The sequence below is a fragment of the Danio aesculapii genome, chromosome 15 (genome assembly GCF_903798145.1).
Source record: "Danio aesculapii chromosome 15, fDanAes4.1, whole genome shotgun sequence".
Classification (NCBI taxonomy): domain Eukaryota; kingdom Metazoa; phylum Chordata; class Actinopteri; order Cypriniformes; family Danionidae; genus Danio; species Danio aesculapii.
The window spans coordinates 25,319,058-25,333,795 of NC_079449.1; the positions used below are offsets into that span (position 1 = coordinate 25,319,058).

At 35.1% G+C, this 14,738-nt stretch overlaps 1 protein-coding gene across 2 annotated transcripts in view; it reads left to right on the forward strand.

The window, feature by feature from the left end:
- Window positions 1-14,738, forward strand: part of mcamb (melanoma cell adhesion molecule b) — a 63,075-nt gene that overhangs the window by 42,827 nt on the left and 5,510 nt on the right. Inside the window, exons 2-14 of one of the 2 annotated variants that reach the window (XM_056473657.1) lie at window positions 3,790-3,908; window positions 5,848-6,097; window positions 6,190-6,260; window positions 6,342-6,429; window positions 6,506-6,685; window positions 6,914-7,041; window positions 7,760-7,898; window positions 8,005-8,117; window positions 9,823-9,964; window positions 10,403-10,530; window positions 12,757-12,913; window positions 13,742-13,786; window positions 14,696-14,734. In XM_056473657.1, the coding sequence (XP_056329632.1) occupies window positions 3,790-3,908; window positions 5,848-6,097; window positions 6,190-6,260; window positions 6,342-6,429; window positions 6,506-6,685; window positions 6,914-7,041; window positions 7,760-7,898; window positions 8,005-8,117; window positions 9,823-9,964; window positions 10,403-10,530; window positions 12,757-12,913; window positions 13,742-13,786; window positions 14,696-14,734 (1,599 nt within the window). The remainder of the gene's footprint in view (window positions 1-3,789; window positions 3,909-5,847; window positions 6,098-6,189; window positions 6,261-6,341; window positions 6,430-6,505; window positions 6,686-6,913; window positions 7,042-7,759; window positions 7,899-8,004; window positions 8,118-9,822; window positions 9,965-10,402; window positions 10,531-12,756; window positions 12,914-13,741; window positions 13,787-14,695; window positions 14,735-14,738) is intronic. The other variant, XM_056473658.1, reaches the window with a different exon arrangement.

Genomic DNA, 14,738 nt, shown 5'->3' on the forward strand with positions numbered 1-14,738 from the left:
ATCTTCGTGTTGGATGTCATCTTAGTCTTCATCTTCTTCTTCATGGTCTTCATCTATATGTTGGTCATAGTCTTAGTCTTCATTGTTTTCTTGGCCTTGGTCATCGCCTTGATCTTCTTCTTGGACGTTATCCTGGTCTGAGTCTTCTTCATTGTCTTTATTTTGGGCTTCGTTGTTTTCTTAGCATTGGTCTTCGTCGTCTTTGTCGTTTTCTTGGCCTGGGTGGTCTGCTTGGTCATCACCATTATCTTGTCTGCCTCGTTTTCTTTGCCATTTTCTTGGCCTTGGTCGTCTGCTTGGTCTTCGTCTAGGACGTTCTCTTGATCTTAGTCTTCTTCTTGGCCTTGGTCATCTGCTTAGTTTTCTTTTTCTTCTTGGCCTTGGTCATCTGCTTAGTTTTCGTCTTCTTCTTGGCCTTGGTCGTCTGCTTGGTCTTCGTCTTCGTAGTCTTCATTGTTTTCTTGGCCTTGGTCTTCGTCTGAGATATTATCTTGATCTTAGTCTTCGTCTCAGCCTTAGTCGTCTGTTTAGTTTTCTTCTTCTTCTTGGCCTTGGTCGTTTGCTTGGTCTTCTTCATTGTCCTTATCTTGGTCTTCATCGTTTCCTTGGTAGCCAGCTTGGTCTTCTTCTTCATCTTGGACATTATCTTCTTCTTCATCTTGGACGTTATCTTAGTCTTAGTCTTCGTCGTCTTCTTGGCCTTGGTCTTCACCTTGGTCTTCTTTGTCTGTCAGAGTCGGGGATAGAACCCGGGTCTCTGGCGTGAGAAGCAAGTGACTTAACCACTGAGCTACTGGGTTGGAGTTGTTGAACCTGATTAACAATTGGCAACTTCCTTCTTTGTGGCCTTGGTCATCTGCTTGGTCTTCGTCTTCGTAGTAGTGGTATTCTTTGTGGACATAAATATATAACAAAAAAATTCTTCAATAAGAAATTAAGTTAGGTAAGATAAAAACAGAGAGTCTTCTTCGTTGTCTTGTTCTTCGTCTTAGTCTTTTTCTATGTCATCTTTTTGGTCTTTTGGTCTTAGTCATCATTTTCTTTGTCTTCGTCGTCTAGTCTTAGTCTTAGTCGTCCGTTTCTTTATCTTGGTCTTCATCATCATCTTCGTGTTGGATGTCATCTTAGTCTTCGTCTTTTCTTCATGGTCTTCATCTATATGTTGGTCATAGTCTTAGTCTTCATTGTTTTCTTGGCCTTGGTCATCGCCTTGATCTTCTTCTTGGACATTATCTTAACTTCCTTCTTTGTGGAGACTTATGTATAACAAAAAAAAAATATCTTCAATAAGAAATTAAGTTAGGTAAGATTAAAACAGAGAGTTTTCTTTGTTTTCTTGTTCTTTGTCTTAGTCTTTTTTATGTCATCTTCTTGGTATTTTGCTCTTAGTCATCATCTTCTTTGTCGTCTAGTTTAAGTCGTCATCTTTTTTGTCTTCATCTTCTTGGACTTTGTTGTCCTCTTCTTTATCTTGGTCTTCATCATCATCTTCGTCTTCTTCTTTATCTTCGTCTATATCTTGGTCATAGTCCTCGTCTTCATCGTTTTCTTGGCCTTGGTCATCTGCTTGGTCTTAGCCTGCATCTTCTTCATCTTGGACGTTATCTTGGTCTTAGTCTTCTTCTTCCTCTTCATAGTCGTCGTATTGGTCTTCGTTGTCTTTATCTTGGGCTTCGTCATTTTCTTGACCTTTGGTCGTCTGCTTGGTCTTAGTCTTCGTTGTCGTCTTTGTCGTTTTCTTGGCCTTAGCCATTATCTTGGTCTTAGTCTTCGTGGTCTGCCTCGTCGTCTTTGCCATTTTCTTGGCCATGGTCGTCTGCTTGGTCTTTGCTTTGGTCTTCGTCCAGAAAACAGCCTTCAATAAGAAATGAAGTTAGGTAAGACAAAAACAGAGAGTCTTCTTCGTTGTCTTGTTCTATATTTTAGTCTTTTTCTTTATCATCTTCTTGGTCTTTTAGTCTTAGTCATCATCTTCTTTGTCTTCGTCGTCTTGTCTTAGTCGTCCTATTTTTTTGTCCTCATCCTTTTGGTCTTTACTCCTTACCTACATGAAGTTAGGTAAGGCAAAATCAGAGTCTTCTAATAAGCAACAGCAAAAGTACAATTTCAGAGATGTTTGCTAAAATAAGGTAATATCTTTTGTTCCTTTTTTTTTATTAACACTCACTGCATTTTAGCAGTAAGAAGCTACAAAACAGATTACTGAGCTGAAGCTTGACTACAAAATTAAATCGCAAATCAAATCAAAATCGCAATATCTGTAAAAAAATTGCAATTAAATATTTTCGCACAGCCCTAATACTGACCCACATACATTAATATTACAAAACAGCTCATTACAAATTGTCTTAAGACAGTCAAAAGACAGCACAGCATTAAATCACCACTAAAAATAGCTTTAATTTCATGTTTGATGGGAAAAAATGTTAAAATTGTTTTCATTGCCTCATGACTCCCAAGAAAGTTCAGAAAAAGCATTATATATACCTTTGTCCTCCTTTTTGAGCTCTATGAACAAGGTGAATGTTTGATGGCCACAACAAAGAACGTCAGTCTTGCGCTAATGTCGCTAATGCACAGGAAATGCCTTTGTTGGAAGAAACTAATCAAATTTCTGTAATGTGAAAGCATCCTTCATACTCAATTATCCCCTTGTAGTGCCCACAAGACCACATAGAGGCCAGAAAGGCCATTTACAATATATTGGAAAGGTTACAGAGTAGCACTGGTGCAAAATCAATTGGAAATGCGAGTCTAGATTATCGTCTCTGTGAAGTGTGTTAGCAATCTATTTTTTCTCCTCACAAAACAAACAAGCCGCCAGAATGAGCAGCAGATGAATGTTTTTGTCTTCTCTTGTAGTGATTAGACTTCTGAGGATGAATAGTTTCAGCCTCCTCATGATTCTTAGAGCTTTAAGATGCTTTAAGGGAGAGAACAGCTCATTTCTAGCAAACAGTAGGTCACTTATTCTCTAGATAAATCGAGTCTTTCTTCCTCCTGAGGCGTGACATGAGGGAATGCTACTCATGAATCTGGACATGGGTGGGCTCTGTGAATTCCTCTCATAATATCTTCTCCCTCAAGTGCTCTGCTCCCACTAGATGGAGAATTTGACATGGAAACATGGGGGTGAGGTCTCATCTGAAGTGGTCTTCCCCATGCCCTGTTTCCTGTTAAATCACTGACCTGTTGAGTCACTGCATTCAAAAATTAGGGTCTTGTATATGGAATCACAGAAATATTGAGTTAGGTATAAGTGGGAATGTATTTGAATTATTTATTCTGAATGTTTACTGTTCCAAAATTTTTTATAAGTTTCTTAAAAAAACAATATTGTATTCAGTGGGGAAAAAGTTTTTGTTTTTAACCCAGCCATTTAAAAAGAACATATTTTAGAGCAACCATGATGCTTTATCCAAGGTTATCATACCATCATAATAATATACCAGAGTTTTATTAACATCTACACTAACCCCAACTTATCTAGTACAGTAATGAAAAAAACAGTCATTATTGTTGTATATTGATTTGCACATGCTCAGTAGCTGCAGATGTAGCCCTTCTTTCCATAACCCAACCTACTTGTGGCATAAGTCCCTCCCACATAGAGGTCTTCGGTCTACAGGGATGTATAGTAGTAACTTCAAACTATTGACAATTACATTAAATTGCATTATTTGGGGGTCACTTCTGATAAAAAAAGTGTTGTTTTACGTTGTGATTCAACTTTGGATAGTGCAGAGTTCAGGCTTACTGACAAACTGATGTATCTTGATGTGTTTTTAGCATGGGCTGTGGTGGATGTGAGAATGGAAGACGTGGTGGAGGTAACTTTGAAAGGCCAGGCGAAGATCAGCTGTATGTACACTCTGACGGAAGAAGCCAAGATGATAATCTGGTTTACGGTGAGAAAAAGACGTATTCATAATCTACACTGTTTAATATTTAAAATACATGAACATACACTTAAAAAGCTAATTCTATGTGTATACTTTTTTATTTCACAATAAAAAAATATTAGAAAACTATGTTTTAATTTTAATACTAAGTATTTAAAATAAATTAAAAATGTTCAATTGATATTATTTACTGCAATTGCAATTATTCAATTCCATGTCCTCAATAAAATATAATCTATCATTTTAAATTATGTATTTTTTGGTTATACCTAGGCATATGTAAATCCCGTGAGTGTACTGTAAATCCCTGATTGGAAAACAGGCCTTTCAGAAACAAACACAGACTATTACGTTGCACATGGAATCATTAATTATTATACCATCAACATTTGCATGTACTCTAGGTCACGTTCTACATCAGCAGCCTAATCGACAGAACTTTTGGCTGCCAAAACACAGACTGTTACATTATTTTTACATTTATCCTAGCTTATATTAAAAATGCATGTGGGACTCTTATTTTGAAAACCGGAGATGCAGGTAGACCAATAAAGCCAAGCAAAGAGCAAATTGTTGCTAAGCAATTGACCCTAATGCACAGTTCTCCATCATCCATTTGTTTACAGATGCAGGCTATACGTATTCAGAGCCACCACGAAGAGAAATGTGCCATGTATGTTTGTAATGAGGCAACAAACACACTTTATTGACCACCATCTGTTTATGCAGAGGGCGATGCAGTGGTGCAGTAGGTAGTGCTGTCGCCTCACAGCAAGAAGCTCGCTGGTTCGAGCCTCGGAAGGGCAACCGCTGCATAAAACATGTGCTGGATTAGTTGGCAGTTCATTCCGCTGTGGTGACCCCAGATTAATACAGGGACTAAGCCGAAAAAAAATGAATGAATGAATGTTTATGCAGAGGTTGATCTTAATTTCTGACTCTGTATGGTAAAGCTTTAAAATACAACTCTAAACACATCTCTGTCAGTCCCTTTTGTCCAGTATAATTATAATTTAGTCTATATTTCATCCACAAAACAGCTAAGAAGAAAAACTGGTGGATTAAGATATTTAGCTAAAAAAAATGATAAAGTTTCAGTTTTAAGTTTTAACAAGGCATCTCCTCAATTTCTCAATTTGTTGAAATATTTTTTGACAAATTAATTATGGTTATTTATAGCATGTTATTTTGGATTATTTCACACTGTGTTTGGGAGTGAGAGAGCAGACACTCAGCAGTGAGAGCATCAGAATGGAACGTATTATTAATTGCTCATTAATATTCAATAAGGACTCTATTGAATTCTGATTTTAGGGGTAATTCCTCTATTTATAAATGAGCATATAAAACGATTTCTGGAGAAGCTATGAACTTACCCAAACCTCATACTTACTATGTAGATATCAGAAAATACTTTGACTCATTGAATCAATGCACTCTATGCAGGGTGCAGATTATACATTTACCATCGGGGGGTCAAATTTTTCAGTAATGGTAGTTTGTGTAATAATATTCAGTGAACCAAATTTATATATTTAATTCAAATACATCTCATTTATTAATCAAACTTGTTTTCAGTGTTTTGATGGATATTAAGTGGTTCTCAATGACATTTGTGATATCAAACCCATGGTGACAAGTTCCATCACCAATTAATGGATGAATATGAAAGTCTGTGGTTGTTATTATTTTACTGTTTAACCTCCATGTGTGAGCAAGTGAATAATAAGATACAAACTATGCATCTAGCTTTATGGTACGTTTAGGCGACATGTCAATCAAATGATTATTTTACCAGAAGGAATATTACACAATCAAAGTTCTGCTATCTTTGATAATAAAAATCTTACTGATCACAAACAATTTGAATAGAAATAATCAAACAAATAACAAAAATGTGTTTGAAATATGCTAAATCTGAATTATTATTTTTTACTTTTGACAGAAATTACCAGGCAACGACCAAAACAGGAAAAAATTTTACTACTCTGAGAATCAAACCGAGATTATCAATGAGGACCATGAATATGCAGAGCGGATCAAAGTAAGTCACTCTTATGACACAGAGGAAGAGCGTGGTAGTGTTGTTCTGATCCTCGACGATGTTCAACTGGCTGATGAGAGAGAGTTCATCTGCATGGTGCACAGTGTGTTGAACGATGTTGGTGAAGGACGCACTCATCTCAAAATCTACAGTAAGGCAAAAAGGGCTTGTCCCACCTACTTTAGAAGAGCTGCTTTGACCACTTGTGAACTCGTCCTAACTCTAAACTTCTCTGTCCTTTAGATTCACCATCTCTACCTGTGATTGAAAGTGAACACACAGGGATTTCTGTTAGTGAGACAGAACCATCAAAGGTAGAGCATTTTTAAAAAAAAGCATTTGTTTATGTACTTGTGATCAACTTTGCGTAAAAAAATGTTATCTTTAATACCCAGGTTGCACAATGTAATGTGGATAATGGCTATCCCAGACCCAGCATTACATGGTACAAGGACAGCTTCCCTCTCGATCCTTCAGATAGTGGTAAATACAGGACCATTTTTTAAACATTCTCTTTGTTTTAAAAATGACAAAAACTAAACACCTGCATCCCCTTTAGAGGTCAAGATCATGGAGTCAGTGACGGTCAAACCCAGTGGCCTGTTCAAGGTAGAGAGTGAACTGTATATTAAAGTCAAGAAAGAAGATGAAGGCGCTCTTTTCTACTGTGAAGTCAAGTACTTAATGCTTGGTAAAGCAAGAATGACAGAGTCCAGTCGATTCAACGTCACAATTTATTGTGAGTCAGTATACTTTTAGCCTGCGTCTGGTTTAAATGGGCAGTTCACCACAAAATTGAAAATACTGTAGTCATTACTGTTTCTCATTTTATTGACACACTTTCTTGTCTGGATTTCTGACAGACTTTTTCATTTTTGAGGTTACAGTGCTCTGTACTGCCATCTGTTGGATCTACAAAGCACAATGTTTATTGCAGAGTCTTAACATAATAATTTTATTGTTTTAGACCCTACAACAAATGTAACGCTCTCCATAAATTCACCTGATAAGCTCATAAAAGAAGGCGACACTGTGGAGTTACGATGTGAGGGAAATGGAAACCCTGAACCCATTTTTAGTTTTAAACACAATGAGGTAATTAATACTATAAATGAACCAAGCTGCAATTATTGCCTAATATGTCCATTATGTCTGCTTTTACTACATGACTGTCGATTGCTGAATTCTGTTTGGTGTGCATTTAGTTTTAGGCAAATGCACCAGTTAAGTTCATAAGGTTTATCATATTATAATGTTTGAAACAATGTAAAATATACCATTAACACAAAAACAAGCCATAATTATCATGGAGTTTGCTATAAACATTGATTTATTGATTGATTGATTCATTTTCTTTTCTTAGCCCCTTTATTAATCAGGGGTCGCCACAATGGAATGAACCGCTAACTTATCCAGCATATGTTTTACACAGCAGATGCCCTTCCAGCTGCAATTCATGAGGCGATTGTGCTACCCACTGCGCCACCATGACGCCCACTGTGTAAAGCATATGCTGGATAAGTTGGCGGTTCATTCTGCTGTGGGGACCCCTGATGAATAAAGGGACTAAGCTGAAGGAAAATGAATGAATGAAAATTTTTAGATGATTAATCATGAAAAAACATGATTTTGACGATGTTTTGAAAATATTGCATTAAGTGTGGTCATTATGTCTATCATCTATCGTTAGTCTATATTTCAAATAAACAAATGAGCAGAATGTAAGTAGTTTTGAAATCTGAAACATGAAAATGTTCACCTACGCTCATGTTGCACATCACAGTTGAATTTTTTTCTCACTTGTTCCTTCCAGGAGGATTTAAAAAGCAAAGAGAATGGAATACTACATCTGGAAGATGTCAAGCGCTCAGACAGCGGCGAATATGTGTGCGAGTCATTTGACGTAGAAACATACAATAATTACGAGGACTCCCTCAATATCAAAGTACATTGTAAGAACTTATTGCCTTACAGTTTCTGAGCTATGACAGACATTAGTGAGATGAGATCGACCTTTCTTTTTATCGAGACCACCATTGCCTTTTTTGTTTTTTTTAGATCTGGATCATATTGTGGTGACACCAGACGAGACAGATCTGGACCAGGGGCATGATATCACCTTAACCTGCAACGCATTGTCTTCTTTACCCACACACACAACATGGTATAAGGTACAACAATATGTTGGTGTCAAACTAATGATGACCAATGCCTGTATTTAAGGTTAAGTTATATGGTCAACTTTTAGGGCCCTATCATACACCCGGCACAATAATGCGCAAATATTTGGTGTGATTTGTTACAATTTTCAGACCAGTTCAACCCTAATTGTCATGTTTTGCGCCACATTGTTTAAATAGAAGATCCATTTGTGCTACTTTGTGGACTCATGGGTGTTCTGGTCTAAAGAAGAGGTGTTTTAAGACTGGGCATCGTTGACACGTTGCTATTTTGAGGATTTGAAATAGACTGCGCCACTGACCAACTGAAAGCTGGCCTAAAGTCCAGTGCAGGGCGCGTTAGGCGCCTAATGTGCCAATGTTAGTCCAAAACACGTACACATTGCTTAATACACACAGGATGTACAGCAATACACAAATATCTTTACATATGAAGACAAAATTAAGGATTAAATGTTTACAAAGATTATTATTTTCTACATAAATTAAAAACTACAATCTCCATGCCTTCACCTCGGTGGGCTTTTTCAGTGTATTCATGACAAATAACATTTGTATAATGTTATTATTATTAGCAGTGTTATTTATTATATGCATATTTATATTTGTTTTATTAAAAACAAGTTTAGATTTGTCCATCTGTCGGGTCTTGGAGGTGTATGCATCACCATATGCGGCATAAGAATAGGGCGTGTGTTTGGATTTAAGTTTTTTGACCACACGTCGTCATTGTTGTTCATTTATGCGTTTGCTGGAAATCAAGAAAAAACTATTTAGAAACGGTTTTGAAACTTTGCACTTAACAAACAAAATTAAATATGTAGGCTAATGGATGTCTTCAGTGGAGTGCGCACAACACCGTTTCCTTATTCCACCAAAGTAAAAGAGTAAAGTAAAGAGTAAAAGTAAAGAGAAAGTAAAGAGGCCAAATGGAGGAGGCTCATTCTTTATCCTCACTCTGCAGATGGTCTGTTTTCTCGCTAGTGAAGCATTTAGTATTTTCATTTACAATGTCCGCTATGTAAACAGCAAATGCACCATGGCATGACGCAACTGACTTCTAAAGGCAATGGGAGATGAGACTCTTTAATGCTTTTGCACTATGCACTTTAGACTTTGCGCCTAGATTGTTAAAATAGAGCCCTTAGAGTCAACAAGGCTACATTGATTTCATTAGATAAACAGTAATGCTGTCAAATATTATGTCAACTACAAATAAGCATTTTCTGTCGGAATATATTGTGAAATGAAATTAATAAATTTTAGCAGCCAGTTTCACACAGTCCTTCAGAAATCATTATCATTTTATTCATTTCTAAACAAATTTAATATCATTGATAAACACAGTTGTTATTTTTTAATATTTTTGTAGAAATCATTATTTTTTTGAAGATTATTTAATGAATAGAACATATAATAGAACAGCATTTATTGGAAATAGAAATCATTTGAAACACTTTTTTTTTCTGTCATGTTTAATTATTTTAATACTTTCTTTCTCAATTAAAGTATTCAAATATATTCTTGGCCCAAGCTCTTCCGACTTAGCTTTAAGTGATAAAACCAAAATATACACCAAGACCATGTGTATGTGATCTAAAAAGAATAATGTCCAGGATTAATACAGTTAAAATACAGTGCTCCTAAAATACTCAAGCGTGTAAATAGACTTATTTGATGGTGTGTTTTAATGCAGGATGGCAAACTGCTGGTGGAGAGGCATGTTTTGGAGTTACACAACACCTCCTATGAAACCGCCGGGAAGTATATGTGTGAAGTGATGGCCCTTTCCCTGCCTGAGTTAAAAAAACAGAAGTCAGTGCAAGTAAATGTGCGAGGTGGGTCACTACAACAGATTATGTGTAATGCCACTCAGATAGTTTTTTTTTACTCACATTTTAATTCCCTTTTCTGTTCTGTTGCCAATATCATTAGTATAAAATGAAATAAATCAATGTGGCAAAATGTTTTGATATTATTCTGCATTTATGATTAGTTGGCAAGCAAACAATGAGTTTGGGAGTCAGGGTGTTGGACGCATGAGAAATGTGCGATGTTCTTTGGGATCTACATGACCTAAAATATCTGCAGTTATTCTCCTGGTGCCAGGTTGCTCATCTAACTTTTAAGGGTCTTGTAAAATCCATGACTTTCTGTTTTAGTACTGTTTAGGCAGCAGGCATAGAACCTACAAGCCTATGCTGTGTTGCATTTTGGCTCATTGACTAGTTATGTATATTGACTTTTATGACTAGTAACATCTGAACCTGCTTTAGGAAAACCTGAGATCAAAGAAGGAATAAAAGTGAGCCAGATGAATAAGGCCAACCACCCTGTGAACCTGACCTGCTATGCACAAGGCTACCCAATCCCCAACATCACCTGGACCCTCTATGACCAACAGGTATAGATTTTGACTAATCGCATTCTCAATCATTTTTTTCTAGTGACTCATGAGAATTTAAGGGCAAATTAGAGATGAGATGACTAGGACTTTTGATATGCATGTTGATTAGGGACCAAGCAAGTCAATAGCTTGTTTTGAATCACTGATTTAAACTACCTCTCTAGTCACATGATTTCAATTAGTATGGAGCTAGACCAGTCTCAAAAATAATACATTCACGAAATACAATTCATACATCCACAGCACATTTCATTCATTCATTTTCTTTTCGGCTTAGTTCCTTTATTAATCTGGGGTTGCCACAGCGGAATGAACCGCCAACTTATCCAGCATTCATTTTACGCAGCGGATGCCCTTCCAGCTGCAACCCATCACTGGGAAACGTCCATACACACTCATTCACACACATACACTATGGGCAATTTAGCCTACCAAATTCACCCATACCCATGTTTTTGGACTTGTAGGGGAAACCGGAGCACCCGGAGGAAACACAGCACAATTCACATTTACAAAATCCAATTTGTAAATTCAAAACACAATTCATAAATACAACGCACAATTTGTGAATTCACAAGTAAAAATCATAAATATTTTCACCAAATGAATTGGATTTGTGTATTTTTGAATGGTGTTTTGAATTTACAAATTGTATTTGTTTATTTTTGAATCGTGTTTTGAATTTATGAGTTGTATTTGTGTAATTTTGAATCGTGTTTTAAATTTACGAGTTGTATTTGTGTATTTTTGAATCGTGTTTTGAATTTACGAGTTGTATTTGTGTAATTTTGAATCATGTTTTAAATTTACGAGTTGTATTTGCGTATTTTTGAGTCATGGTTTTAATTATCGAATCGGATTTGTGTATTTTTTAATCGTGTTTTGAATTTACAAATTGGATTTGTGTATTTATGAATGGTGTTTTGAATTTATGAATTGAATTTGTGTATTTTTGAATTGTGGTTTGAATTTACAAGTTGTATTTCTGTATTTTTGAATCGTGGTTTTAATTAACGAATCGGATTTGTGTACTTTTTAATTGTGTTTCAATTTTACGAATTGGATTTGTGTATTTTTAAATTGAGTGTTGAATTTACAAACTGTATTTGTTTATTTTTGAATCGTGTTTTGAATTTACGAGTTGTATTTGTGTATTTTTGAATCGTGTTTTGAATTTACGAGTTGTATTTGTGTAATTTTGAATCGTGTTTTAAATTTACGAGTTGTATTTGCGTATTTTTGAGTCATGGTTTTAATTATCGATTCGGATTTGTTTATTTTTTAATCGTGTTTTGAATTTACAAATTGGATTTGTGTATTTATGAATGGTGTTTTGAATTTATGAATTGAATTTGTGTATTTTTGAATTGTGGTTTGAATTTACAAGTTGTATTTCTGTATTTTTGAATCGTGGTTTTAATTAATGAATCGGATTTGTGTACTTTTTAATTGTGTTTCGAATTTACGAATTGGAGTTGTGTATTAATGAATCGTGTTTTGAATTTATGAATTGGATTTGTTTATTTTTGAATCATATTTTGAATTTATTAATTGGATTTGTTTATTTTTGAATCGTGTTTTGAATTTGCGAGTTGTATTTGTGTATTTTTGAATCGTGGTTTTAATATGCGAATTGCATTTGTGTATTTTTTAATCGAATTTTACATTTACGAATTGTATTTGTGTTTATCTGAATCGTGGTTTTAATTAACGAATTGGATTTGTGTCTTTTTTTAATCGTGTTTTGAATTTCTGAATTGGATTTTGTAAAAGTCAATTATGTTGTGGATGTATGAATTATACTTTGTAAATGTCTTATTTTTGAGACTGATCTGGCTTCTTAAATTAGGGATGTGCAATATATTGAAATCACAGAAATATGGCAAATGTGCATATCAAGATATACAGTCAGTAAACAAATAGGCATAAAGAAAGGCAAAACAATATATAAATCACCTATTTGGCAATTATGAAACTTTGTAAACAGCAGAAGTAACTGTCACAAATCTCGAAATTAATTTAATCTCTTTTTTTCTTTGCCAGTTAGTTTGTAAAAGGTGCTTTTATACATTTCTTTGGTGCACACCTTCTTTACCGTTTACAGTTATACTAACCAGCAGGCATTTTGAGGGATGCAGCATTTTGAAACAATGAATCATTTAACTGATTATAATGGTACTACCGAGTTCTATTATATTATGAAGATTTCTTCATGTTTTTCAGACTGGCCAGACCATCCCTGTGCCGAAAATAGTGAACCAAAAGATGGACAATAGTGTTCACAGCTTAATATCTGTGAAAGCCACCTCTGAACTCATTGCCAACTGCAGCGCCACCAATGAGCTGGGCACAGATGATGCTTCTCAAAGCATTACAGCATGTAAGTGTTTGTGTTCAGACTGTTTGAATTCCTACTTGAAATGTATAATTGGTCTATGAATAATGTTATGCAGCACTAGGGGCAACAATTGTGAAACATATTTGTGCACAGATATAGGGTTAGAGTTAGAGTGTGCATGTTAAAATTCATGCCAATGTTTAGATGTATTAAAATGATCTTCAATGGGGAAAAGTGCTTATAGCGCCATTTTTTTTTGTGTGGTCAAATCAGAGTACTTTCATATCTGAGCAATGTTAGCCACAGGCTATTCTCTAATCTGGTCAATAAGTTATATATGCCAGAGTTTAATTAATTGATATTTGTAAGGTCAACAACCCTAAACCATTGTATTCTGCTCATTTTCAAGGTCATTTATTACACATTTATTTTTAAAAAGCGTGTATACAAAAATGTGTTTTTTTTGTGTGTGTATATTTTCATTTTTTTAATACATGCATAATTTGAATGCACATTTGCTAAACAATCTCATATAAAAAAAAAGAATATTTTCTATGCAACATTTTATCAATGAGGCCTCTGATTTATCTTTGTAACATTTTAGCAATGCTTTACAAAATGTTTTATGTCAATTAAACAATATTTATATTCCTGTGATGGCAAAGTAAACATTTTATATAATTAATATTTTTCTTATGTCATTTTTAGTAATAAAATTCAAGTTTAAAACTGTTAAGTGTGCATATAATATAATGTAGCACTAAGAATGTATACATTTTAGTATATAAATAAACATCAATTCTTTAAATATATAATTCAATGTCAATTTCATTATGCTATACTAATTCCATAACATGTTTTCTTGTGTAGTTGTACGTGTGACAACGACTAAAGCTACATACACAACCACTGAAGGTATGTTTCTGAAGCTTTTACTCAAAAATACTTTGAAATACTTTTAATTTCACCTTTGCTTTGAATTTAGTGAACAGAAAATCCTCAGAGAACACACGCTTGAGATTTGATGACGGAAATCAGTATTTGTGTCGTATAAACAGTGTGCGATCTGAGAGGGCAGCTTATGTAGCAGCTGACGTGTATTTATTCCAGAGGCACAGTCAAAAGCACTGTGTGTTTGAGCACGGAGCAGTTTAACTGTAACAGAAGCAATGGTGAAAAGGCTCTCATGTGGTCTCTGGATTCTCATTAGGACAAAGGCAGGTTTCACATCAGGCCTATGACCTCATGGGACCAGAGCGTTTGGCATCAGGGCAAATGAGGCGAAGTAGCCACTCTCATTTAGGGATATCAACTTACCTCTCTGTTTCATATTATGCTGGCCCTCAGAGCTTTTAAGTCATGTACTGTTTATGTCTGTAGCCAGGAATAAACATAGTTATAGTTTCAAAATAGATTTATAATATGTTATTGTATTTTAAAATAGGACTTGAACACTATAACACTCCAAATTATTTGTACATTATTTGGAATATGCTTTATTGTATGTTTTTATAAACTTATTTATGGATGTTAAAGTAAAAGGTTGATGTATATTATTTGTACACAATGATTTTCCTCCACAAATCACACAAATTTTCCTCCAAATCTAATTATTTTGAAGAACATTTCTTTGAAAATTTGCATTGGTCCATTGACCCAGAGTTTAAAACACCCTAACCTCACATGACACTGAAATGTCCAGTGTAACTTCATCACAGTTGTTCATGACAGCAGTCCCATTGCTCTTATTTAGAATAAGTGTGACCAAACAATAAATAGTAATACTTTGTGCCTGTGGTGTAACTCAAACTCTTGTTGTCTCAGCAACAGAAATTACCGTGCCACCAAAATCTCCACAGAAAGGTTT